This window comes from Aedes aegypti, chromosome 2 (genome assembly GCF_002204515.2).
Source record: "Aedes aegypti strain LVP_AGWG chromosome 2, AaegL5.0 Primary Assembly, whole genome shotgun sequence".
NCBI lineage: Eukaryota > Metazoa > Arthropoda > Insecta > Diptera > Culicidae > Aedes > Aedes aegypti.
Window position 1 is genome coordinate 234,124,474 of NC_035108.1, and position 25,943 is coordinate 234,150,416.

General features: G+C 39.8%; 1 protein-coding gene across 1 annotated transcript in view; it reads right to left on the reverse strand.

Annotated features, from left to right (window-relative positions):
• LOC5569106 (gamma-aminobutyric acid type B receptor subunit 1) overlaps positions 1 to 25,943 on the reverse strand; it is a 473,264-nt gene that overhangs the window by 222,461 nt on the left and 224,860 nt on the right. The window contains 1 exon segment of the mRNA XM_021844473.1: positions 2,054 to 2,188. Coding sequence (XP_021700165.1) covers positions 2,054 to 2,188 — 135 coding nt within the window.

Here is a 25,943-nt window from a genome sequence, read left to right on the forward strand (position 1 = left end):
ACGTGTACCGCCGGGAAACTCCTAAGCTGGAATGCGGGGTCGAAAACGGTCGCTAACTTGGGGGTGTGGTGTGACGGGCCTTGCAGCTTGCCACGGATCTATTTGATAGGAGCGTCGCACAATACGGGACATTCAGAACTTGCACCTAGCACACTATTCAACACCTGAATTACCTGTCGCATCAAATGGTCCACACTCGCACTATAACCGCCAAAATATCACACAGAGCTCTACTAGCACTTAACTCTGAACTAGCTAAATCTACTTGAGGGAATATTTTGGAGAAAGATCTAAATCAGTAAAATTCAAAGTCTTTTCACGTTCACTTTTAGTTCACCTGAACTATCACACCACGGCGCGGTTAAACTAAACTTGGACCGCTCTCGCCTCTTCCGCAGACCAAAACGAAGTGAAAGAGTCAAGTTCAAGGATCCTCAGAATAGGCGCGAGATTTGCAAATCTTCGTCGCCGGAAATTACGCGAAATCTACGAAGTAGAATTTCGCGAAGGTCAAAAATCGCATTCACGCATACTACTTTCTCTATCCGTCGGGAGAAAGCATTCAATTTCCCTAAGTGGGCACGATCATCCAACTCGCTGCCCACCGAAGTTTTTTAAAAGACCTAGGGGGTCAACGATACTTGAACCCAGGTCGACGCCCGAGCCTAGATCACGGTCTTCTGCATAAAGATCGCTTGGCTGTCGATTTACGCTCAGCGCCAGAATCGAACAGGGAGCTCATTCTTCAAATGGTATGCGGAGTGGAGCAAATGAACCAATGAATTCGAATTCATCATTTCACTCGAGGTGAGTGATATTTACAAGGGGTATTTCAATGGTTGAATTCAACCTATGGTATTTATCTGTACAACTTAAACTAATATTCATTTTCAATTCATTATCAAATTCAATTACTCGTGGTACCGCCACACCCTCTGTAAAGAGATGTTCTGCTACCTTAGATTTGAAATTGTGAGTCATCCCTTTGTCTATTGCCTTCTGAGCCTCTTCTATCTCCGCTAAGTGTTCCTTGAATCTAACGTTTAGGGACCGCTTCGTTTGATCTTGCTGCAGTGAGGACAACTGATTTTGTAAACGACAGCCTCACTCAGTGTGTCAATGATGGCTCTTATCGTTCCTTCCTCGTATCCGTTGATCCTTGCCGTCTTGAAAATATATTCCAGTTCCTTATTCTTTCCGTCTTCGCTGAGGAGTAGAGTCTGCATCTTGTGGACCATGTGGTGAAACTCTGCCATCTTATGTTGGAACTAATGATGTGAACGATGTGTAAAGGATGACTCGCTGGGTGTAGGCTTCCTATAGATCTTCCCTGATGACAAGTAGATCCAAAAACGGCAGTTTTATCTCCTTCTCCTCCTCGTGGGTGAACTTGATACCCTTGTGTATGCTGTTAATTGTATCCAAAGTTCTAGGTAGATCGTTCCGTTTGATAACGCTGAAAATATCGTCGACGTATCTCCACTATTTATCCGGTAATACTTCTTGTTTCTTTAAATTTTCCTCGCCATGAATAGCCCGCACAATCTTTCCAACCTCATGTATGTCTTGACCTTTCCTTTCCATGCTGCATCAGTCATTTGGGGTAATAACCAATCCTCAAGAAGATTTAGGGAAGAATTTGAAACATTATTGAACCAAAATAAAATATTAGCTTCAAACGCACGAGTTCGTTAAATTTTGTACAAAAAGTTGCTTTTATGTCGAAATGTCCATATTAGTGGAAAGGAGGACCCAGTTTAAAATACATATAATATAGAATAAAAATTTGAGAAGCAGATGTAATTTAAGAGCTTCAATTCAAGTTTTTAATTAAGCAAAAGTGCTCACGGCGAAGCGATTCAAAGGAATATTTTGCTTTCGCCGACCCTGCCTTCGCTCTGAGGAGCAGAAAAACAGAACATGATAGGGGAAAAAACGGTGTCTGTCTGCGTCACAAGCCCAAAGCAGTATGTATTTGCGACCTCCAGACAGCAATCAGTAGCAGGAGAAAACCAGAACAGGATGTAGGAAAAATATGTATAACATCACTTACCACAACTAGGTTCCACATTTTCGCTGCTTCGGCTACTGTCGTACAAACCGTACTGCAGCCCGCTAGGAGCATCAACTTCTGAGGTGCATTGTACAGCAAATTGTACATAACACTAGCCCCGAGCCCGGGCTCACACTGCAAATAAAGAGAGGAAAACACGAATAGGTTAGTAAGATTTCGATCCTTCGGGCTTAGCCGACACTGGTGAGCACTGCTAAAGTTAAATGATCATAGGTTTTGTTTTGTTTTTTGTTCCCCGCTCAGTAATTTCACGGACCACGGAACGCGATGGACGGTCAGATTTTTTCACTCATTCAACTTAATTACTAGGGCACTAAAGTGTTAATTTTCCGCAGCATGGGCAACCCTTAATCCGTGTTGAATTCCAGGAGAGCAGAATTGCCTCACATGTTTTCTGTCGGTAATTCAATTTCTTCGTAATTGTATTAACCTTTTTCATGCCAGCTTCTACAAAAATCAATGTGGCCAGGTATATCTGTGCTATTTATATATAAGGGTGGGTTAACTGTTATATGGAAAGACGCAACTTAGAATGGGTGAAATGAGTGAAGAGTACAATCTCAGTAGTAAAGGAAATACGATCCGAATTCAGATATTTTGAAAGTTATTTGAGTTTTTCTTCGGAATTGAGATGAGTTTTTAAGATTTCAGTGAGAATCCGGGATATCAGTGGGGATTTTAATTATATTCTAACGATTATCGCAAGAATAACTGCAATCTCTACATTCACATGAATTCCAGTTCACACCAATCGTCGTAATCAATTCAAAGGCTTTCAGCAAAACTCCAGATTTCCACATACATATTAGTGAATTATTTGAATCCCAAGAATAATAAGATTCTGTGTATTTTAGGATGTGCCTCACAACTTACCCGAATAGAGCAAGGTGCTAAACTGTCTCTATATAACAGTTTAACGGTAGGTTGTGCTGAAGCTGTGTGAAAGACAATCCTTGAAGAATTCAAACACAATAGTAATTCCCGTAATAAAATTGTTCTATTGTACAGAGGGCAGGAGGCATTGCCCCCTTGCTACGCCCTTGCGTGCATGACATCGAACATCATCATCAGTATTAAAGTACACGTGAAAAAACTTTAAGAGCACAATTTTTTGATGTATTTGAAAATAGGCTGACAAAATAGGGTCAAAAAGCTGACTAAATCATGGGCAGACAAAATCAGGGGCTGACAAAATCGGGTCATTACTGTACAAATTTTTCGTCCGACACTGCAATGTCCACAAGGAGAGTGACTCTTTTCTTATAAAGACATACCATATAATAAAGCAGTTTCATAGGAGTACATGTGAAGGGCGAACACAAAATTATTGCGACACCGAAAATGTCATGCCAATTTGCTTATAATGTGTGGAATCAAACCAAAATTTTAGGGTAGTTTTATACATATATTAATTCAAAAATCAAAAGAAAAATTAATAGATGGAGCCTTGAGTGTAAAATTGAAGGCATTTTCGCTTGATGCCCTCCATCAAAGTCTTAACAGTGTCATCTGGTACCGTAAAACGGGGTAACTTTGATAGTTTTTTCGAAGAAAACTTGAATATTTATGCATGCTGTTTGAAATAATTATAATTTAAATTTTTAAAGCAAGTACTGGCAGCCTATCTATCGATTGCAGTCGATAGATTGCCAAAAGATTTATTTTGAATGGATATATAATATTTCATATAATCGAAAGTTGGTTTTCTGTTTTGGGGTAACTTTGATAATGGAGTATGAATCGAACAAAATTGAACGAATTACGAACATTTGTAGGGCATTGCATATCTCTAGGCGTTTAACGTTATATGGAAATTTCTGACTTAGATTACGAAAATGGTCCCAGTTTGTGAAAATGCTTCTCGCTAAAAGATTTGAGACCGTATTCAAGTTCTATGATAACTAGGCTGTCAAAGAGAAGTGGCCAACTATTTAAAACTACATCAAATAGTGGTCGTAGAACAGATTGTTTGTAAGCGTTGCAAAAACGCTAAAATCTTGTAATTTTTTAATATTTGCATAAAAGTCCTCAAATGCACTTGATTCCAACGAAAATAGCTTTGACATGAAGTGTCATACTAATACTCTTTACTTTTGCATTCGTTTTCCTTAACTGATTGACAGAAACTTCGTTATTTCATTTAATATGTTGGGGGTCTCGCACTATCAAAGTTACCCGCATTATCAAAGTTACCCCGTTTTACGGTACCAGTTTCTCAGTTTTTTTTTCCATTTTCTTAACATGTCCTCCTCATCTTTGACTGTCTTCTTGCTCTTCCGAAGTTCCCGCTTCATTATGCCAAACGTCCTTATGCGAAACGTCCTTATACGAAATGTCCCACCTCCGTCCAATGGAATTTAAACATTATTAAACTGATAATTCTTATGTCCACGAGAGCCATAACCCCATGTTGTATCGATGTTCTACGATCGGGCAGAAATTCTCAGGATATATTTTGCACAATTTCAGAATGGTATAGTAAATAATTAAAACTGTAGTTAAAAGTAGTAATACAGCCATTCCATGAAAAACCGATCTAGTGGGTCACCGAATTCCGTGAAAATTTGCTATTTTATTTCTTATCCGAAATAAGGATACACGTGTTTTTGGGTTTTTTTATTAGGGTGACCATTTCCAAAACAGGGTTACCAAAATTGCGATTTTAAAATTTTTTATTTAAAAAATATATAACTTTTGAACCGCTTGACCAATTCTCAATTTTCTTGGACGAAATGAAGGCTACTCTGACTTCTCAAGAAAAATATAAAATTTCACAAAAATGGGTTTTTTACATAATACAAAATAAAAAAAAATCGTTTTTTTGTTTTTTGAAGATCTATTGTGCTGAGACCTACAGTGTGTGCCGATGAAAAATGACTGATTTTCTATTTTCAAAAATATATATCTCAAAAACTAAATAACATACATTGCTAAAAATTTGACAATAAACGTAAAATTTTCTAAATTTTCAAGAAGAAATGAGAACAGCAATAGCCCCTTTTGTTGCAAGGCCTACAAAAAACGGATTTTTTTTTATTTTTTATGATAAAAAAAAAATTGTAAAATTTTACATTTTTCTTGAAAAGTCATAATCTGTAACTTTCATTTCGTCCAAGAAAATTGAAAATCGGTCAAGCGGTTCAAAAGTTATAATTTTTTTAAAAATAAAAGTTCTGCAAAATCGCGATTTTTCTGGTCACTCTATTTCGGAAATGGTCACCCTAATCAAAACATCCAAAAAACGTGTATCCTTATTTCGGATAAGGAACAAAATAGCAAATTTTCACGGAATTCGGTGACCCACTAGATCGGTTTTTCATGGAATGGCTGAATAAATAACAAACGTGCTATACCTATAGTAAAACTGAATTGATGAAGCCAAAATATGATATGATTGTTGTTCGTTAAATAAATTCAAGTTGAAATTCAAATAAATATGGTATCTGGGTGTTAAAATGTTTCAAATTGAGAAAATCTGGTTTACATACAATAATAATCAAAAAAGAGGTATTAAGAATAAATAAGGTATAAGGGGTGGAACTTCTCTTACATGTTTGACAAGTCACAAAAACGCCAAATGTCGATATATTAGTAATCTTCTTTTTTTTCTATTTATAGGAGGGTACAAAATGTATTAAAAGTCTGGCCTGTTGGATGTGGGATTCCCGTTAGACGTGTTTAACCACTAAAAAACCTATTGCTCCAATGTTATCCTTCCCTCCCCCGTAACTACCTCACGCAACTTCTTCAGGGAAGCCCTGTACGAATGCACTTCTGTGCTCATGCACTTCTTTGCTCATGCACTGCATCAGTCTCAGCTTTTGGCTGTTCTGCTAATTCGCTGTTGGAGCCTAATGTCGTCAAGAACGCTGCTCACTACGGCATTTCTACGGTGTGTCTGCGACTACACGTTTTACCCAAGTGGCGGTTGAAATCTCGCCGGGGCTTTGTACAGCTTTCTGTGCGACGATGCATTTTACTCTTGGGCTGGCCTCACGTCAGAGCCCTGCTGAACATCTACTGGACGCTCATGTGCACTTCGCTACTCTACGACGAATCGTTCTCCCCAGCTGCTTTTCGAGCTCTCCTGGTAGACCAGTTGGATACCGCGGTCGGTCCAGCGATTCCAGTTGGAGGATGGCTTCCGGTTCACTGGTGCTCCGACGAGTCATGACTATAATACGTTACATACTACTCAGAGTAACCCTCGGCGGTGGATCTATTCTACTCCGACGAAGAGTTACTCTGCGGTGGAAAATCTTCCGATCCAATGATATCCGGACAGATGCCGAGGTCGGTCCTGTAATTCCGGTGATGGGAAGCTTTCGGTTCACAGGCGCTCCAACGATCATCTGTCGGTGCACAACGTGATCCACTCCACTAGTCCTCGAAGTTGGACTTAACTTATTCCAAAGCTGGCAGGGCAGATGCCGAGGTCGGTTCTGCGATTCCGGGAGAAAAAAACTTCCTGTTCACAGGCGCTCCGAAAACCTTTTGCAGGAGCTACTACGCGATCTACTCAGCTAGTCCCCGACGGTGGACGTAGTCTACTCCGAAGCTGACCGGACAGATGCCGAGGTTGGTCCTGCGATTCCGATGGAGGGAAGCTTCCGTTTTGTGAAACGGAAGTGCCCCGACGATCATTTTCCGGTGCTGTTTCACGATCTACTCAGCTAGACCCCGGCGGTGGACTCAGCCTACTCCGACGTAGGTTGGCCAAGTGCCAGGGTCGGTTCTGCAATTCCGGTTGGAGGAAGCCTTCCAGTTTGCAGGCGCCCCGACAACTTATTACCGGTTACGTCTGCTCTACTTGATCTAGTCCCCGACGGAGGATCTAGCCTACTCCGATCGCAACCCGGAGCTCTCTGGTTTTCACGCCATCTCGTTTGCAGCGACGACATGTTCTGCATTATCCCTCTTTTCACGGCATTCCAAGTGAAGACTCTGCGTGTCCGAACTGTGCCAGGAAGAAGTTAACTTCTCCATGTTTTCTAGTCGTCCACACCGAAACGTTAGGAATGAGCCTGTGGGTCCACCTTCCTTTCTCCGAGTTATTCCACTGCTGTTGCCATTTAGCCATTGTATCCAGTCAGATGGGCATCATTCCAGCGATAATCAGTGCGGCGATATAGTGCGGTAGGCACTCACCACTCTAGCCATCAGCCAGAACGTACCTGCCAGCTTCTCTTGATTGCATTTGGTTGTCAATGCTACAGCCCAAGCCTGGACTCCGTATCTCAATATGGACGATGATACGGTCGCCAAAGGTGCCTCGTACTGCTTCTTGGTCCTCCGATGTTGGGCATAATCCTAGCTACAGTGATAGCTGATTTCGCTGCCTTTTCGCAGGCATAGTCTACGTGGCTGTTGAAGTTTAGCCTGCCGTCGACTATTACTCCAAGGTACTTTAAAGATTGCTTCGCTGAGATTGGGTGTCCTCCGACGTTGATCTCGAACTGCTGAATCGCCTTGCAGTTTTTGACCAGCACCATCTCCGTTTTGTGATGAGCCGACTGCAGCTTGATTCCAGTCATCCATGATTCAATGATGCTTAGCGATTCTGCCGTTAGCATCTTCATCTCATCAGCAATCTCGCCAGTTATCGCAAGAATGGCGTCATCTGCAAACCCGATGATCTCGATTCCATTCAGCAGTGTCAATGTTAGTACTCCATCGTACATCATATTCCACAGTGTTGGACCATGTATGGATTCCTGTAGTACTCCCGCCGTTACTTTGCTGGACATCCGTCCCTGGTTTGTATCGTTATCCAGTATTCTGAAAGTAGCTTTGTAGAACTTTACACAGTCGGGGACCCACAGGTGTAGGGCTGCGGCGATAGCCTCCCAACTGGCACTGTTGAACGCGTTCCCAACATCTATCGTTACCACTGCGCAATATAGATTGCCTGTCCTCTTCTGCTTGGACGCTTTCTCCGCGCACGCGATGAGCATCCACCGTCAAAGTCTTTGTTCGGAATCCTAACTGCCTTTTCGACAATCAGTTCTCGCCTTCCGTGTAGATCGTCAGCCTGCCGGGGATTCTTCTCCAGAAGTATACCAAGAGTATCTGCTGAGTATATGGGTCTTTATGAAGCAGTATAAAATGCTATATGTGTTCGGGAAATTGTAAGCTGCATTGTGTGATAGTGGCTATCTACACAATGTTGTAGATTGTAGATAATTAAAACATTTCAAAATATTTTTATCCGCATTTTTTAGCCTCAGCACATTCATTTAAAGAATTAGGAAACAATAGTTAGGAAAAGATGCAAATCACTGAGTACCTACATAATCAAATTTAATTAGAATCGTAATGCAAACAAAACCTTTGTCTTGTTTTCGATGTTTGATATTTTTTTTAGAAAATTCTCATGTAGAAAATAATGGAGATGTTAAGGGATTATCCCTTTTTCTAAGCTACTTAACTCATTCGGTCTATGCCTTAAGTAAATTCGAATTAAAGTCAAAGGGTCTGTTTTGTAAATGCGTTCGATCACATTGTTAAAATGTTTAGAAATAGGAATGATTCCTTATTTGGGAATAGTTTTGGTGCTATTGATTCTTATAAGCACTACATGAACGGAAAATATTATAACTATCAGTAAACGCTTAGCCAAATTTGCAAATATTGGACTAGGCGTGACTCGACAGGCAAACCTCGATTTCGAATCTAACAAAATCTTTGCAATTTTAAACATTTATTCGGCTATGTAGTAATCAGAGCCAAATATTTACCATCGTGTGGGTAATTATTACGTAATTTCTAAGCTCTTTTCGACTTACTGTACAAATGTTAAGTGTCACGCATAAAGCAGTGGGGGTTATGCGTTCGACTCCCGCTTCAAACTGGCATTTTTTTAGTTGGTAGTTATTGTTTTCGACTTTGTAACTGGGTGTTACATGCAAGTCCGTCGTTTAGTGCGAAGCTTCTTTTGCAGGGAAAATTAATCACTTCATCAATTCAAAAAGCTCGACGAAATTCTCCTTAAATATGATGGGTTATTCATAAGGATGTACTGCACAAAAAAAATGCAAATTTCTAGCTTTGATCATATTGCATATCAGTACGAAAACAATTCAAGATAATTGAATGATGCACTGCTTTCAAATAGAATGAACATAGGTATATGAATAATTTACCGGTGTACCTTGGAATAATTCAACTTAGAATGATATTGAAGTAGCATCAGCTTTAGATTGAACAAAACCTATGTTGTTATATGGGAAGCATAAAAGTTATTAACCTAAAAGATAATGTTTTGCTGTTGGCATTGAAATTACTTAAATACTCATGATTATTTTAAAAATATCTCACTGAATCTTGAAACTGAAGTTAAACTTTTTTTATCCCTTAACTCCGGTAGTAATTTATATTTATTGCCAGACTGTTTCGGTATACTAAGTGTCTAGATTTTGTATTTTGAATGGTTTTATGGAAACCTGACCATTACCCATCGTGCGGTTCTACAAATATCTCATGGTTTAATTTAGCCAGTAAAGTTTTTTTTGCGGCATGTAAATTAAAATGAGCAAATCTGATTCAGATTCTAGAAACTTTTCAACTGAATTATATTTGTTTTCATTTACAAGCCCTCTAATCAAAATCTGGCCATGTAACTCTCAATCAGATATTTTGTGTTGATGCAATCAAAATGTAGATTTATTTCTGTGGCATTGATTTCTCCAAAAGGCCAGAATAATGGTTGCGAGAACAATTTCTCCTGATGAATGTCTATGGTTGATGAACATGAACTGTGACGATGGCAGCTAGTAGCATCAGTATGCTAGAACATTGTGCAGTTAGGTTGGTTGCTGAATACACGATTGTAAAAACGACGACCATTGCATTGGTTTGTAACAACGGTCGTTGGTTACAATTTATGTGTATACACATCACGACTTTGGCTATCTCTTGTGACGATACACAACAAAAAACAGTCTCTGTTGAATACCGTTTCGTAATGTTCATACGCCTATTCCAGAGCACACAATGAATGCCTATACTATGCACTACTCTCAGACCGTCTATAGCTATGACAATTTTCAGTCGTTCTTCGGCTTTGCTCTACGAAGTCTGATAGATTTAATTTGGAGCGCTTGAATGAGTTTTGCGTTGTTGCTGGGCCTTTTCGCTGACTAATCCCACTTTAATCCTTTGGGCTTTCATGATTCGATTCTTCGGGCTACCAGTGGAGTTGAACTTATCTGTAGGTTTGCGGAGGGATGTTACTATGTACCGTAATACGGTGATTCTTTGAAAAGGCCAGCAACCTTGATATATGTGTAGTGTTTTGCAAGTGATATTTTCAAAAAAAATCGTGGAGTGTTTATTATTTATCATTCCCTTCTCAACTTAGTGCTCTTATGAGCACTTCCACAGTTATTAACTGAGAGCTTTCTTTGCCTTAGTTGCCATTTGCGCATTCGTATATCGTGTGGCAGGTACGATGATACACTATGCCCAAGGAAGTCAAGGAAATTTCCATTACGAAAAGATCCTAGATCGACCGGGAATCGAACTCAGACACCTTCAGCATGGCTTTGCTTTGCTAACCATTCTAACTACTCGGCTAAGGAAGACCTCCTATTTACCTACTCACAGTAAATAAAAGTAAGATTTTCATTCCACGTTGAAAAAATGTGATATCTCAACATCTTTCATGTGTATTTGAAAGCATTTCGTTGATGGAATCACATGTTTGTCTTTCATATACTTAATTCCCATCTGGTTTATTTTAGGGCTCTTTACATGCGCTTTTTAAATCATAGGGTTCGTCATTCGAAAGAAAAAGTAATCAATCACTTTCTCTGAAAATTTGACAATATTTCATGAAAAAAAAAGCAAACCCAAAAAGCAACGAATAATCAACGAGAGAATATGAACCGGGACATTCGGCGAAGACCACAGAGACGTTAAGAGACTAGCGATTGGAAGCTCGGTACGTGGAACTGCAAATCTCTCAACTTCATCTGGAGCACACGCATACTCGTCGACGAATCTATGACATTAGGTCGAAAGACATTCGGTCGAATGACATTTAGTCGAATGGCGTTTGGTCGAAAGTACATTTGGTCGAACGGACATTTCGTCGAATGGACATTTGGCCGAAAAGGTTTAATTGCAACAGCATTTTGTCGTTCATTTATTTATTTATTTATTGCTACGTCTTGGATCAATGCCTTAATCCACCAGACTGTTAACTTAAATACTTAATCCTATGTTTAAAAGTACATTTGGACACATTAAAATCAAAATAACATCCTACATCATTGAATGCCCGCAAACAACTAGACATAGGGCAGTTCTGTCCATATGTCGTTCTATGCGGTCGTATAACCAGCAACTGCCTCTCGCGGAGCTGCCTTGTCGGTACGTAAAACCTGAGTTCGTTGGTCAGTTCCGAGCAGTCGATGTTATTGGACAACAAGTCATACACAAATAATCGCTGAATCTTAGTTCGTCTGGACGTCAATGTTTCCAAATCTATCAGTCTACAACGACTTACATAGTCGGGAAGATTCGTCGGATCGTTCCACGGTAACTGCCTTAAACAATAGTGGATGAAACAGCGCTGCACCTTCTCAATTCTGAGCATATGCGTTGCATGGTATGGAGACCAGACGCACACTGCATATTCCATGACGCTCCTGACCAGCGAGCAATACAGAGCCTTCAGCGTGTACACATCGCGAAACGATTGCGAGTTTCGTCGGATGAATCCCAACACAGCAAATCCTTTCGCCGTCACGGTGCTTATGTGTTCAGTGAACTTCAACTTACTATCTATTATTACGCCAAGATCACGAATGGAAAACACGCGCTCGATGATGTTGTTACCGATTGCGTAGTCGTGGGTCACGTACGTTTGGCGCCGCGTGAAGGTAATAGTTTTGCACTTGTCTATGTTCAGTTCCATACCATTCTCTGTACACCATGAAATCAGCTCATTTACGTCAGATTGTAATGCACAGCAATCGAGAGTCGAAGATATTTCTCTATAGATCTTAAGATCATCCGCATACATCAGCTTTCCAGATTTTAGACGGACGGCGAGATCGTTTATGAATAAGATGAATATTAGCGGGCCGAGAACACTTCCCTGCGGAACTCCGGATGATATATCATATGAATGAGAACGTGCACGGCCAACTTTCACATGAGCTTTTCGATCGGTCAGGTAGGATCTAAGCCATTCGGTTATCCAGTCAGGAAGCCCAATATGCTTAAGCTTGCTGATTACAAGTTCGTGAGGAACTTTATCGAAGGCTTTCGCAAAGTCGAAATAAATTGCATCCACTTGACGCCGCTTCTCGACGCTATTTGACAAAACATTTGTGAAACTCATCAGATTGGAAACTGTCGATCTTTTCTTTACGAAACCATGCTGAACATCGGAGATTATTGGACGAACTGCGCTGTAGAGACTCCTGTGTATAATCTCTTCGAATACCTTTGCGATACCGCATAGTATTGAGATGCCTCGATAATTTTCGACAGAGTGAACACTGCCGGACTTGTGAATCGGAGTGATTGAAGCCATTTTCCAAATCTCAGGGAAAACTTGTTCACGTAGAGAGCGATTGAAAATTACACTGATTGGAGTCTTCAATGAGTCTGCGCACTCTTTGAGCAATGTCGGAGGTAAGCAGTTTGTGCCTGCACCTTTAGTGACGTCAAGCTTTTTCAACGCAGATGAAACTTCGTGTTGAGAGATCGTTATCATTGGTAGACTTACGTTAAAAGATTGAATATTCTGCCTCACCGATGATGAGAACGTAGGGGAGTGGTTGTTATGCACGCTGCTGAAGAAGTCTGCAAATAAATTAGCGGAAGCTTCTGTAGTTTCGGCTGTCGTTCCGTTGTAAGGAATTCGGTTGATGTTTTTCAGCTTCTTGATGTACGTCCAAAAAGATTTCGGGTCCCGTTTTAAGTTGGATTCCATACGGTTTGTATAGCTCCGAAAAGCGTTTTCTTGGCATACACTGTATCGCGTTTCGAGGGACTTGAGATTCTCTCTGTTGTCGTGAGATTTATTCCGGAAGTAACGCTTTCGTGCTTTGCGAACGATGTTCCGGAGGTGTCGTAACTCTGGTGTCCACCACGGTAGCTTCGAATGCACGGCAGAGCACCTTCGTCTCCGTGGTACGTGATGGCGAATGATGTCGAAAACCTTGTCGTAAAACAATACAGTGGTTCGGTCGAGAGGTGCATCGCCAAACGTTTCATTCCAGTCAACTGCCACTAGCATGTCATTCAGTGCTGCGAAATCACAACGCTTAAAATCGAAGTCGTCTACATCAGCCTCTTCAACAGGGGCGCGAGTTCTGGTTTCAATTTCGATTCGGAGAACAAACGGCTTGTGATGAGAGTCAACTTTCAACAGAGAAGATGGAGGATCGATGAGCTCCACGAAGCTAGATTCACTCACGAATGCTAGGTCAAGAATACGTCCATTCATATTACGAAGTGAGTTGATTTGATGTAGTCCAGAACCGATCATGGATTGGGTGAACATTATTTCCGATTCTGAAGAAGCGTTTCGCGGCAAGTAACTGTTGCAATCATCATCGAAATGCCATGTCAGATGCGGTAGATTGTAATCGCCAACGATACGCAGGATAATTGAATAATGGGAAACAAGTATCAACTATTCTACGAACAATCTACAGTTGTGTTCAGAATAATAGTAGTAAAAGCCGATTTTCATACAAAATGCTCAATTTTCGCATGCTGTAGATTTGGATTCGGCATCGTAGCGGTGCAGGAAGTGTGTTGGAAGGGATCAATGGTGCAAACGTTTAGAGGTACCCATACCATCTACCAGAGCTGCGGCAACACACGTGAGCTGGGAATAGCTTTTTTAGTGATGGGTGGTATGCAGAGGCGCGTGATCGGGTGGTGGCCGATCAATGAGAGATTGTGAAACTTGAGGCTCAAAGGCCGGTTCTTCAATTTCAGCATAATAAACGTGCACAGCCCTAACTCCGGAAGCACTGATGATAATAAAGACGCGTTTTACGCGCAGCTCAAACGCAAGAACAACAGCTGCCCAAGCCACGACGTCGAAATCTTTATAGGACATCTAAACGCTCAGGTTGGCCAGGAGAAGGAATTCATACCGACTATTGGAAAGTTCAGTGCCCACCGGCTGATGAACAAAATCGGCTGACTAATTGATTTCGCCGCCTCCAAGAATATGACCATTCGTAGCACCTACTTCCAGCACAGCCTTCCATACCAATATACCTGGAGATCACCACAGCAGACAAAATCACAACTCGACCACGTTCTGATTGATGGACGGCACTTCTCCGACATTATCGACGTCAGGATCTATCGTGGCGCTAACATCGACTCTAACAACTATCTGGTGATGGTGAAACTGCACCCAAAACTCTCCGTCGTTAACAACGTACGGTACCGACGGCTGCCCCGATATGACATAGAGCGGCTTAAGCAACCGGTTGTCGCAGCTGCATACGCGCAGCACCTCGAGGCTGCATTACCGGAAGAGGGTGAGCTGGATGAAGCCCCTCTTGAGGACTGATGGAGAACAGTAAAGGCAGCCATCAACAATGCAGCTGTGAGCAACGTCGGGTACGTGGGACGAAGTCGATGGAACGCTAGGTTCGACGAGGAATGTAAGCAGATTCTCGAGGAGAAGAATGCAGCGCGGGCTGTCATGCTGCAGCAAGGGACCCGACAGAACATGGAATGTTAAGACGGAAACGGCAACAGCAGACCCGCTTGTTTCGGAAGAAAAAACGCCGCTTGGAGGGAAGGGAGTGCGAAAAGATGGAACAGCTGTGCCGGTGTCAAGGAACACGTCCCAGACAACCAGAAATCGCATGAAAGTTCACGTTACAACTCGTTCATTCATACTAATTACATCAAACCCGCAAAACACCGTGGATAAACTCGTCAGATTGATGAGATTCCTCGCATAAAACACTTCTTTTCTGAGTTCATTTATACATTTTGTTTCGTCTCGTACACTCGTACAAAGTAAGTCGAATCAATCCGTAGCAGCTGTCAAATCAACATTTGTTATCATAAGTTAAGTCGCATAAGATCACAGGTTAGTTCGGAATAATATTTATACACTCGCATTGTATGTTATTATTCATCACATAATATATGCACGCATATCGCCTCCACTTTTGTACGTGGAAGGGTATTTTCGCGACATCTTATAAGTGAAATTTTGCACATATAAAGCCTCCAGGTGATTTCGTTATACGTACATTTTGGTTGTCTGGGGTAAGTTCTATCAGAAGCTCAACGCATCCCGCAACGGCTTCGAGTCGCAAGCCGAGATGTACAGGGATAAGGATGGGAGCATTTTGGCGGACGAGCGTGAGGTGATCGAAAGGTGGAAGCAGCACTTCGACGAGCACCTGAATGACACTGAGAGCACAGGCAATGAAGGACGGGACAACATGGAAACTAACCAGCCTCCACTTTGAGGGAGGTTAAGGATGCCATTCACCAGCTTAAGAACAATAAAGCTGCTGGTAAGGATGGCATCGGAGCTGCCCCATCTTCAAGAAAGGCGACAAGTGAGATTGAGAGAACTTCCATGCTAAATGCGGCCTACAAAGTATTATCCCAGATCATCTTCCATCGAGTTCGTGGGAAGCTATCAAGCCGCTTCGTTGACGGTCAATTTGTTTGCTTCGCGGATGATATGGACATTGTCGGCCGAACATTTGAAAAGATTGTAGACTTGTACACCCGCCTGAAACGCGAGGCAGCAAAAGTTGGACTGGTGGTGAATGCGACCAAGACAAAGTACATGCTAGCTGGTGGGGCCAAGCGCGACAGGGTTCGCCTAGGTAGCAGTGTTACGATAGACGGGGATACGTTCGAGGTGGTCAACGAGTTCGTCTACCATGAATCCTTGCTGATGGCTGACAATAACGTTAGCCATGAAATACGAAGGCGCATCATCAGTGGAAGTCGGGCCTACGGTGGCCTCCACAACAAGCTGTGGTCAAAAAAGATGTACACCCGCACCATATGTACCATGTACAAAACGCTCATAAGGCCGGTAGTCCTCTATGGGCATGAAACGTGGACGATGCTCGAGGAGGATTTGCAAGCACTTGGAGTCTTCGAACGTCGGGTGCTTAGGACGATCTTTGGCGGTGTGCAGGAAAACGGTGTGTGGTGGCGAAGCATGAACCACGAGCTCGCCCAACTTTACGGCGAACCCAGTATCCAGAAGGTGGCCAATGCTAGAAGAATACGATGGGCACGGCATGTTACAAGAATGCCGGACAGCAACCCTGCAAATATGTTGTTTGCGTTGGATCCGGTTGGTACAAGAAGGCATGGAGCGAAGCAAGCTAGATGGTCGGATCAAGTGCGCATCGATTTGGCGAGCGTGGGGCAGAACCGAGAATGGAGAGATTCGGCCACGTACAGAGTATTGTGGCGTGAAATTGTTGATTCAGTGTTAGGGTAAACAAGTATAATACGTCCCACCCCCAAGGATAAACTGCTCTATCGCTGTAGCAAATGCATTACTTCTAATGTTTTTTGTGTCAAAGCTTTATTTACTTAGTTGGTCATGCTCTGAATACAACTTTCTCTTGTCATGTAGCTTCTTCAAAGAGTACAAGACGTTTTCTGTAAACGGTCGAAATCTTGATGTTTCAAAGCAAACCAGGTAATATGCCCCTTCCGCAGAAAAAGTTCCACGGCATTGTAGAAATGTTTCCAAGGAGAATTCCACCACTTGCTAAGCTTTAAAGGGTCAATTTGCAGTAGTTTTCCGCTAATAGATTTTGTAATAAGTAGAACAGTAAAGGATAGGCTTCATTTATATCAAACTCTTGATGTGATCTACATGAGATGGAAAGCTCAAGTCTTCGGCAAAAATGCTCAGGATATCAAGGACATCCAGAAAGCAGACCTTTAATAAAAAAAACACTTGTGTTCAAAGTGAGCAAATAAAATTGAGGATTTCAAGGGAGTTATATCTTTTGATCCAGATAAGATAGAAAATGGGAGTCTTGAATGTCCAATGATCTCTATGAAATGAAGTGAATCAGACCTGAAACTCAAGAGTATGATGAATCACATCTTGAACATGACGATTAAGATGATTAAGAGATGAACTAGACATGGTTTGCTAAAAAATAAGTTAACCAATCCAGAATCTCTTGAAAATGAAGTAAATCAGCCTTAAAGTTTTTGAACATAATGTGCATCAAACCTGAATTATTTGAAAAAGAAATAAATTAGTGGAAAATGCAGTCAACCAAAAATTTATGTCTAAAGTCTAAAGTCTAGTACACGACACTGAAGACGGCCTTGCAGTTGAGGTCGAAAGATGCGTATCTTTTAAAATATATACACTTTAGTCGAATTAAGCGGTAATGAATAACTTAAACTTGAAATTAATCAAATCTGATTATTCACCTTAAATTCCTGTTGGAAAGATTGGAAACAGTAGGTTTTTTAAGAGCGATGGCAAGCGCATGAGCATGAATGACTGCTTCATAGTTGCAATACGAGTCAGCCATGCTCAATACGAACATCAGGAAAGGGAAGGAATGTTAATTTAGTCAACCATTGTTACTATAGACCGAATATACCGCTGCATCTCTGCAGTTGTCATGTAAAGGATATTGGGTTATTAGGATAAGGTGGTGATAATGGTGACGTGGTACAGTGGGGGACCGAAATCCGTACAGGCTAAAAATCCGTACACTTCATACAAATAGTAGGCGTTTTGTATGAAGTGGGCGGATTTAGATTAATTTCTTAGGTGTACGGATTTCGATCCCACACGGTACATGATTTAATTATGCATTACAGGATTCCAGATTTTACTCCATTACGCATTGAATGCAAAATGAGTGTGCTTCCGGTCCCTTCGCTCGCTCCCGCTGGAGCAAGCAATTCAATTGATGGACCAAAAACTATTCTTTGGAAACAGTAGATTTTTTTAGTATATTTAACTCAAAACCGACCAAAATATTACGTATACCCCTTTGCGTAAAGGCCCCTTAATTTTGAATTGCTACGATAAATGAAATGAAAGAAGTTGTTAACAAAATCTTCATAATAGCTTAATTTAGGTTAACCAAATTAGGATGATAGTGTTGGCTTGCACAGCACTACCCAGTAAACATTTTGGCTGGTATATATTTTGCTACACATAATTCTATATGAATCAAATCACTCGTATAAAATGCATGAAAACGCTATATACACACCAAAGTGGAGGCCATATACGCACTTCCCACGACTTTTTCAGACTTTCCATGGTCAGCAATACGATGCCACAAAATTCCGATAAAAATAAAAAAAAGTTCCCAGTGAGACTCGATCACCAGACCTTTGGATTCCTAACCCAGTACCATACCAGTACACCACAGACCGCTTCATGAATAAGGAGTGATTATTTGCCAATATGAAAGGAAGTTTGCTCTACAACACACACGCTTTGTTCTTTGAAGCCCACCGCCAGAAGATACCAACCTCGGGTGGTAAATTTCGCTAAGTTATTGCGATTTCATTTGAAGCTAGTCTGCATTGATATGTGATCTGTCAGTTTATACAACTTGACGCGATTCTAGATTATACTATTTACGGCATGGTTTGTTGTCAACAAAGTTTGTCGACAATGAATCGTAGTGGAGAATTATATACAATTTGTGTTAACATTTATTCGTTATGATTTGGCATATTGTGCGATTCTGATTTTTGACGTATGAATATGAGATTTTTGGCACACATTCTTATACGATACGTGGTTCACTGGGTAATAAATTAATGTAATGTTTGAGATAATACTAATGAAAAAAACTTTGGTGAAACGGCCAAGTTTACATAGGGTCTAGGAATCACCGTGTTGCATATGAACAAATTGTCTGAAAAGTCCAAATGTGCTTTAAAATTTTTAAAACAAAATATAAGTTGCCAATGAAAATACTCAATCTGAAAAGTTGTTTGTATGTGACGGTTAATGAATCATGGAGTTTAAAAACTTGATTAAATAGCTTTGAATGATTATTTTACCTATTTAAACACAATAACAAATATACCCATTAATGTGTCTTCTAAAGTACATCATTAATGTTCGCAAAAATGAGTACCACAATTTATCACCGTTTTCGGTATGGTTCTCGCTTCCGTGAGGCGCGAACCGTTGAACATCATCAAGAGTGCAAAGAGCCACTTGAGGCAATATTATGTTGAATGTGTACTCAATTTCAGGAAATTCAAACAAAATATCAACCTTGTTGGTTGTTGGGTAAGCAATATTTCAAAAAGCCGCTCCATGGCTACGTTTCCAGTCACCTCAGGCATGCAAGTGGCGAAAGAAAAATGTATGCAAATTTATTTCGCCTCTGACTTTATTTCGACCGTACATTTTAGGAAAACGGATGGCACGCAGGTGGTAAATTGGAAGGAGATATTTTTGTCTTCTGTTTTCCAGGCGTTTGACTTTCCGACCGTCACGAGACGTGATGGTAGAAGCCAAAAGGCTCCCAGTGGAAAGCCGCCAAAATCAACTGGAGAAGGTTAAACGTATCTCTGCTCTGCCGTTATCGGAATTATTTTTTGATTTGCACTTCATGGTGGGCTGAACATTTGCACTTGGGACGATGGCGAAAGTTGTGTTGTTATATTTCCATCAGAATTAATTTTGTTTTCATCCTGAGAGAATAATGCGAGCAATTATTAACTTATTGAAAGATATTAGATTTAACGTATTTCACTGGAAGAGAAAGAACAGTAAATTAGGTTTTCCTTTTGATCTTCTGACCCCGGCAGGTGTCGTTGAGTATATAACTGAGAAATTAGAAATGATGAACAGAACAAGGGATGACAGCTTTCTTTTCTATAAATTTTAAAAGTTTGAATTAGTTAGCCAACAAATCTATCTGATAGTGCGCTAAACGGAAAAATAATAACGGTGCTTTTTTCATATTGTACTCCAAATTGTTAAACCTTCAAAATAATGTAGCCCAAGCTTAGTTGGTAGACTCAAACACAACTCAAGCGTGAAAAATTTCAAGCATAAGAAATGAGAATTTGAGATTATCGCAACACTAGACCCAGAAACACATATAATTCAAACTAATTTGTTGAAAAAAAAAAATAGTATCTTGAGTTGGACTTGGAAAATATCAGTAGCATCCTCAATGTGTAAGCACTGATGCTAAAAATCTAAACACATCGAATATTAGATTTGAGTAACTTATACAAATGAAGTATTTCTTTTTTTTTTAAATTTTACACAGATTGTGCAAAAAGCAAAACCATATAATCAATGTTCATATTTGTTGAACAACGATTTTTCTGCATTTATTACGTTTTTTAAATGTGGAAATATTATGGAGCGATTTCAACATATTTATTAACATTAATCAAATTTTGGGAAATTGCGAAACATTCTTACTCGATAAATTTCTCACTAAACTGGGAAAAGAGCATCAGCGTGGCAATCCAAAGAAATGGTTTCAGTCCAAGCATGTTTATACTAAACACATAAATGCCTAAACAACTACAACTGGTGAACAGGAAATCGTTAGTTCGATTCTCACCGAGAGAGAAGACGTGTAACTCATTTGTGCAAATTTCACATCAATTTGTCCATTTAATCCAATTGCAAAGTATGTATATGTAATGTTTTGTTTTTCACCGAAAAAGTTGTTAAAACTTCCACTCGGATGGTAAGCCGTAAAACCATGGATGATAATTAAAAAGTACATAAAAGTAACGAAACAGTGAAAGAATTTCAAAAACAACAATTTTATAGCGGCGATAGCAAATTTTTTTTTACAGGGTGGAGCTTTGTGCCACAAAACGTCTAGCTCAGGGATATTTATAATCTAGAATTTCTCCTCGTGGACAATTTCCAACATGAAAATGATGCCTCAAAATAATTTCCCTGAGTTTGGCCGAATTCTCAGAGAATTTCAAGTTTTTTTCAGGTTCAATATTCACTTGCAATTCCAGGTTTTCCAGGTTTTTCGAGGTTGTAGACATCCTGAAGTTATATAATAATTAGAAGTAGGAGAAGGGGTGGTAAAATGAACACCTTAAGAATATCATCTTGTTTCTGATGAAAAAAAAACGAGAAATGTGTATAGTTCTATCGCACAAGATCAAATATTAGGATGTTATCTAAAGCAGCAACATGAATTCAGGCTAAAATAGCTTTATTTTCACAAATTTTTATAGCTAGCAAAAAACGATACAAATGTTCATTTTACCTGCTCTATGTAGGTAAAATGAACATCTGGTGGTGGTAAAACGAACATCGGCAAAAATCGTGAGTAAAACTAATATTTTAAAAAATTTTCATTGCCTTCCCGAAAATACATCTATTTATGATTGTAACCCATTTAAAAAGAAATCTAAAGGTATCAGATTTTACATCATATAATAACGATATTCACCTCACTGAAAAACCTCAAGACCTCTGAGCTAAAAGTTACGTCAGCTCTAATTTTTACACGTGGTTTTCTAAAATTATAGTTTTCGATGATATTTTCACTTCAATTGTCCTCCGTATCAACCCAAACACTATAGTTTATGCTGTAAGTTGTCGATGCGTGATAAAAATGCATTGAAATTTGTTTTTTTCTCGCTAAGAGCCACGGTGTTCATTTTACCACCCCTGTTCATTTTACCATCACTTCCACTAAGTTTTTTTTATCATGATCATGAGCATTAGGTTGTGGCTTATTTTTCGAAAGTGCTTAATACCGAAAATTCGTATGCTCTTCCGAATTCAAATTATATAAAATTGGAAACCTCAAATTTTAAGATTTAGTAGTGGCGCAAGCTACTTGAAGGTGAAGTCTTCAGTGGAATCTTCATAACTTTGTTATTTTCTAACCAATTTTGATGCTCTTGGCATCATCCTTTTCAAAATTAAATTTATTAAAAGTTTGTAGGACATCTAAATTTCCAAAAATCAAAACAAGTCTTAGCTAAAAATAGTTTTCTCCTAATTTTTCCTCTTTTGACTAAAAAAATCGCTTTTGTTTGACCATAACTTCATGAATAATTAATTGATTCCTATTTTTTTCATGCTTTGAAGCAAATTTGAAAGTTTTTAAATGCGTGATACAAGAAACTCATTTAAAATTAGTTTTGACTTAGTAATTTAAGGAAAACTGCCCATAAACACAAATTTTCAGCGAAAAATACAATATTTTTCAAATTTTTGTCAGCGTAACGTTTATAAGCTTAAACTGGTTTTTCTCATTTGTTAAACTTTCAAAAAGGTCATAAAGAAAATTTATATAACAACAAAATTTTTTTTTTGAAATTAAAGAAAAATACGCACTATTCAACTTGTAGTCAGAACAAGATGCTTTATAATCTTCATTTAAACAGTGAAAATGTGATTTCTGGCAAAAAATCAACAAATCGATATCAAATTGATAGTTTTGTTTTAGATTGTTTTAAATCACTAAGTCAAAGCAATTCATTGGTGTAGTAGGCCTTGAACTGGCGGGACGTTCAAATTGAATATGTTGCTGATACGATTAGAAACGAAAAAAACAAAAAGTTTTCAATTACCGTTTTGACTCATATTCCGAACACTTAAGGCCAACAGTGACTTCAAATGCATCTAATGGGAATAAATTAGCTGATATTTGTGAAAATTTTTATTTCTTCGCAAAGTCTAACTGTTAGCTGTCGGGTGTGACGATAAAATTGTTAATTTGAACTTGTTTAGTATTGTTTTTACGTAAAAGTATGGAACAACATTTTAACAGGTATAAAATAGATTGGAAGACGTTAAAATTGAAATGCAATTGACTGCCATTTCCTTGTAATTTGATGACATACACTCCCGTGCAAAAGTTTGGGTTCACCCCCTAAAAAACATACAAAAGTGTTCAGTCCATATCTCTGTGATTACACTTCCAATTGAAACTCTTTAAGCCGCATTCGAAAGGCAAAGAGTTATTCTTACTTCATATGTATTTTTCCAAAACCATTTTTTGAATTTTGTATACTAAATTTTCACTTAAAGTTGTAACATTTTTCCAAAAATACACTAAAAAATCTTATTTAATTTCCTCAGCATTGGATCGACCAAAATTTTAAATCAAAATGTCATTAGAATTGTAATCTTATATTCTTTGAAGAGACCCCACGAAATTTTGGCGGAAAAATCTGGAAAGTATTCAAAATCAATGAAACAGTAAGTCAAGTCATCGTGCAAAAGTTTGGGTTCACCCTTCAGTATGATGCAAATCGTGCAAAAGTTTGGGTTCACCTGAGCCGCACGCACATCATTTTTGTCAATATCTCTGCCATATTTCAACCGATTTTAATAGTTTAAAGCTTTTTTGAGCGCGAATAATGGCGCGTACATGATTGGTTTGAGATTCCACAGATTTAAGTAAGTTCAGGTGAACCCAAACTTTTGCACGATACACCATACTGAGGGGTGAACCCAAACTTTTGCACGATGACTTGACTGACTGTTTCATTGATTTTGAATACTTTCCAGATTTTCCCGCCTAAATTTCGTGAGGTCTCTTCAAAGAATATAAGATTGCGATTCTAATCACACTTTGATTTAAAATTTTGGTCGATCCAATGCTGAGGAAATTAGATATGATTTTTTAGTGTGTTTTTTGAAAAATGTTACAACTTTAAGTGAAAATTTAGTATACAAAGTTCAAAGAATATTTTTGAAAAAATACATACGAAGTAAGAATAACTCTTTGCCTTTCGAATGCGGCTTAGAGAGTTTCAATTGGTCTTGTGTTCACAGAGATATGGACTGAACACTTTTGCATGTTTTTAAGGGGGTGAACCCAAACTTATGCACGGGAGTGTATTTCAGCGAAACATTTCAACCAAATCTCCATACAAAAGACGAGTGTTCGGAATATGAGTCTGTTCGGAATTTGAGACAAAACGGTATATGTTTTTACATCCCTCCTAATACAAGTTTTAGTTTGTCAGAAATTAAAAGTATCTTAAATGAAATCCCATCACTATTTTATATACTAAGAGATTTCAATGCGCCCGGGGTAGTGGAAAAACTGATAGTAGAGGTTCATTAATTATGGATTTGATTGATGATTTTAATTTGAATATTCTTAATGAATAATTGATTAGTAGGATTGCTGTGCTTTCTAATAATCAGTCCTGTGTTGATTTATCTTTATGTTCAAATAATTTAGCAATGCAATCATCTTGGAAAACTATTCATGATCCAAATGGTAGTGATCATTTACCAATTTCGATTAAAATGCAAACTTCATTTCATTTATTTAGTTAACATCTACACAGATAACACTGAATCAACAATTTCTCGCCACAATACTCGGTTCGTGGCCGCATCTCTCCATCCTCGGTTCTGCCCTACGCTCGCCAAATCGATACGCACTTGATCCGCCCACCTAGCTCGCTGCGCTCCACGCCTTCTTGTGCCAACCGGATCCGAGGCGAACACCATCTTTGCAGGGTTGCTGTCCGGCATTCTTGCAACATGCCCTGTCCATCGTATCCTTCCAGCTTTGGCCACCTTCTGGATACTGGGTTCGCCGTAGAGTTGGGCGAGCTCGTGGTTCATCCTTCGCCGCCACACACCGTTCTCCTGCACACCGCCGAAGATCGTCCTAAGCACCCGACGTTCGAAGACTCCAAGTGCTTGCAGGTCCTCCTCGAGCATCGTCCACGTTTCATGCCCGTAGAGGACTACCGGCCTTATGAGCGTTTTGTACATGGTACATTTGGTGCGAACGTGAATCTTTTTCGACCGCAGCTTCTTCTGGAGGCCATAGTAGGCCCGACTTCCACTGATGATGCGCCTCCGTATTTCACGGCTCACGTTATTGTCAGCCGTCAGCAAGGATCCAAGGTAGACGAACTCGTCGACCACCTCGAAAGTATCCCCGTCTATCATAACACTGCTACCTAGGCGAGTCCTGTCGCGCTCGGCCCCACCAGCTAGCATGTACTTTGTCTTGGCCGCATTCACCACCAGTCCAACTTTTGCTGCCTCGCGTTTCAGGCGGGTGTACAGGTCTGCCACCTTTTCAAATGTTCGGCCGACGATGTCCATATCATCCGCGAAGCAAACAAATTGACTGGATCTCGTAAAAATCGTACTCCGGCTGTTAAGCCCGGCTCTCCGCATAACACCTTCTAGCGCAATGTTGAACAACAGGCACGAAAGTCCATCACCTTGTCGTAGTCCCCGGTGGGATCCAAACGAACTGGAGTGTTCGCCTGAAACCTTCACACAATTTTGCACACCTTCCATCGTCGCTCTTATCAGTCTCGTAAGCTTCCCGGGAAAGCTGTTTTCGTCCATGATTTTCCATAGCTCTACGCGGTCGATACTGTCGTATGCCGCCTTGAAATCGATGAAAAGGTGATGCGTTGGGACCTGGTATTCACGGCATTTTTGGAGGATTTGCCGTACAGTAAAGATCTGGTCCGTTGTCGATCGGCCGTCAACGAAGCCGGCTTGATAACTTCCCACGAACTCGTTTACTACAGGTGACAGACGACGGAAAATGATCTGGGATAATACTTTGTAGGCCAAAAATGCAAACTTCTGAAGACAATGAAGTGTTTCATAAAGCTTTTACTTCGAATCTTTGTAAAAATGTTAATTGGAGTTAATTTTCTGATGTTACTTGGATTTCATTAATCAATATTGATTGATGTTTCAAAAGATTTTTTACATTTTTCTTCTCTTCTACAAAGTTGTTAGATATCTTAAAAATCGTGTTTTTGCTGAACATCGCACCTCTCCAACTCTTAAAGTAAAGAAATTCTCGGTCAAATTCGTTTTAATAAGGCATATTTGTTTGATTGTTAAAACCAGGGAGGGAGAAACCAATACAAAATTTCTCTACGT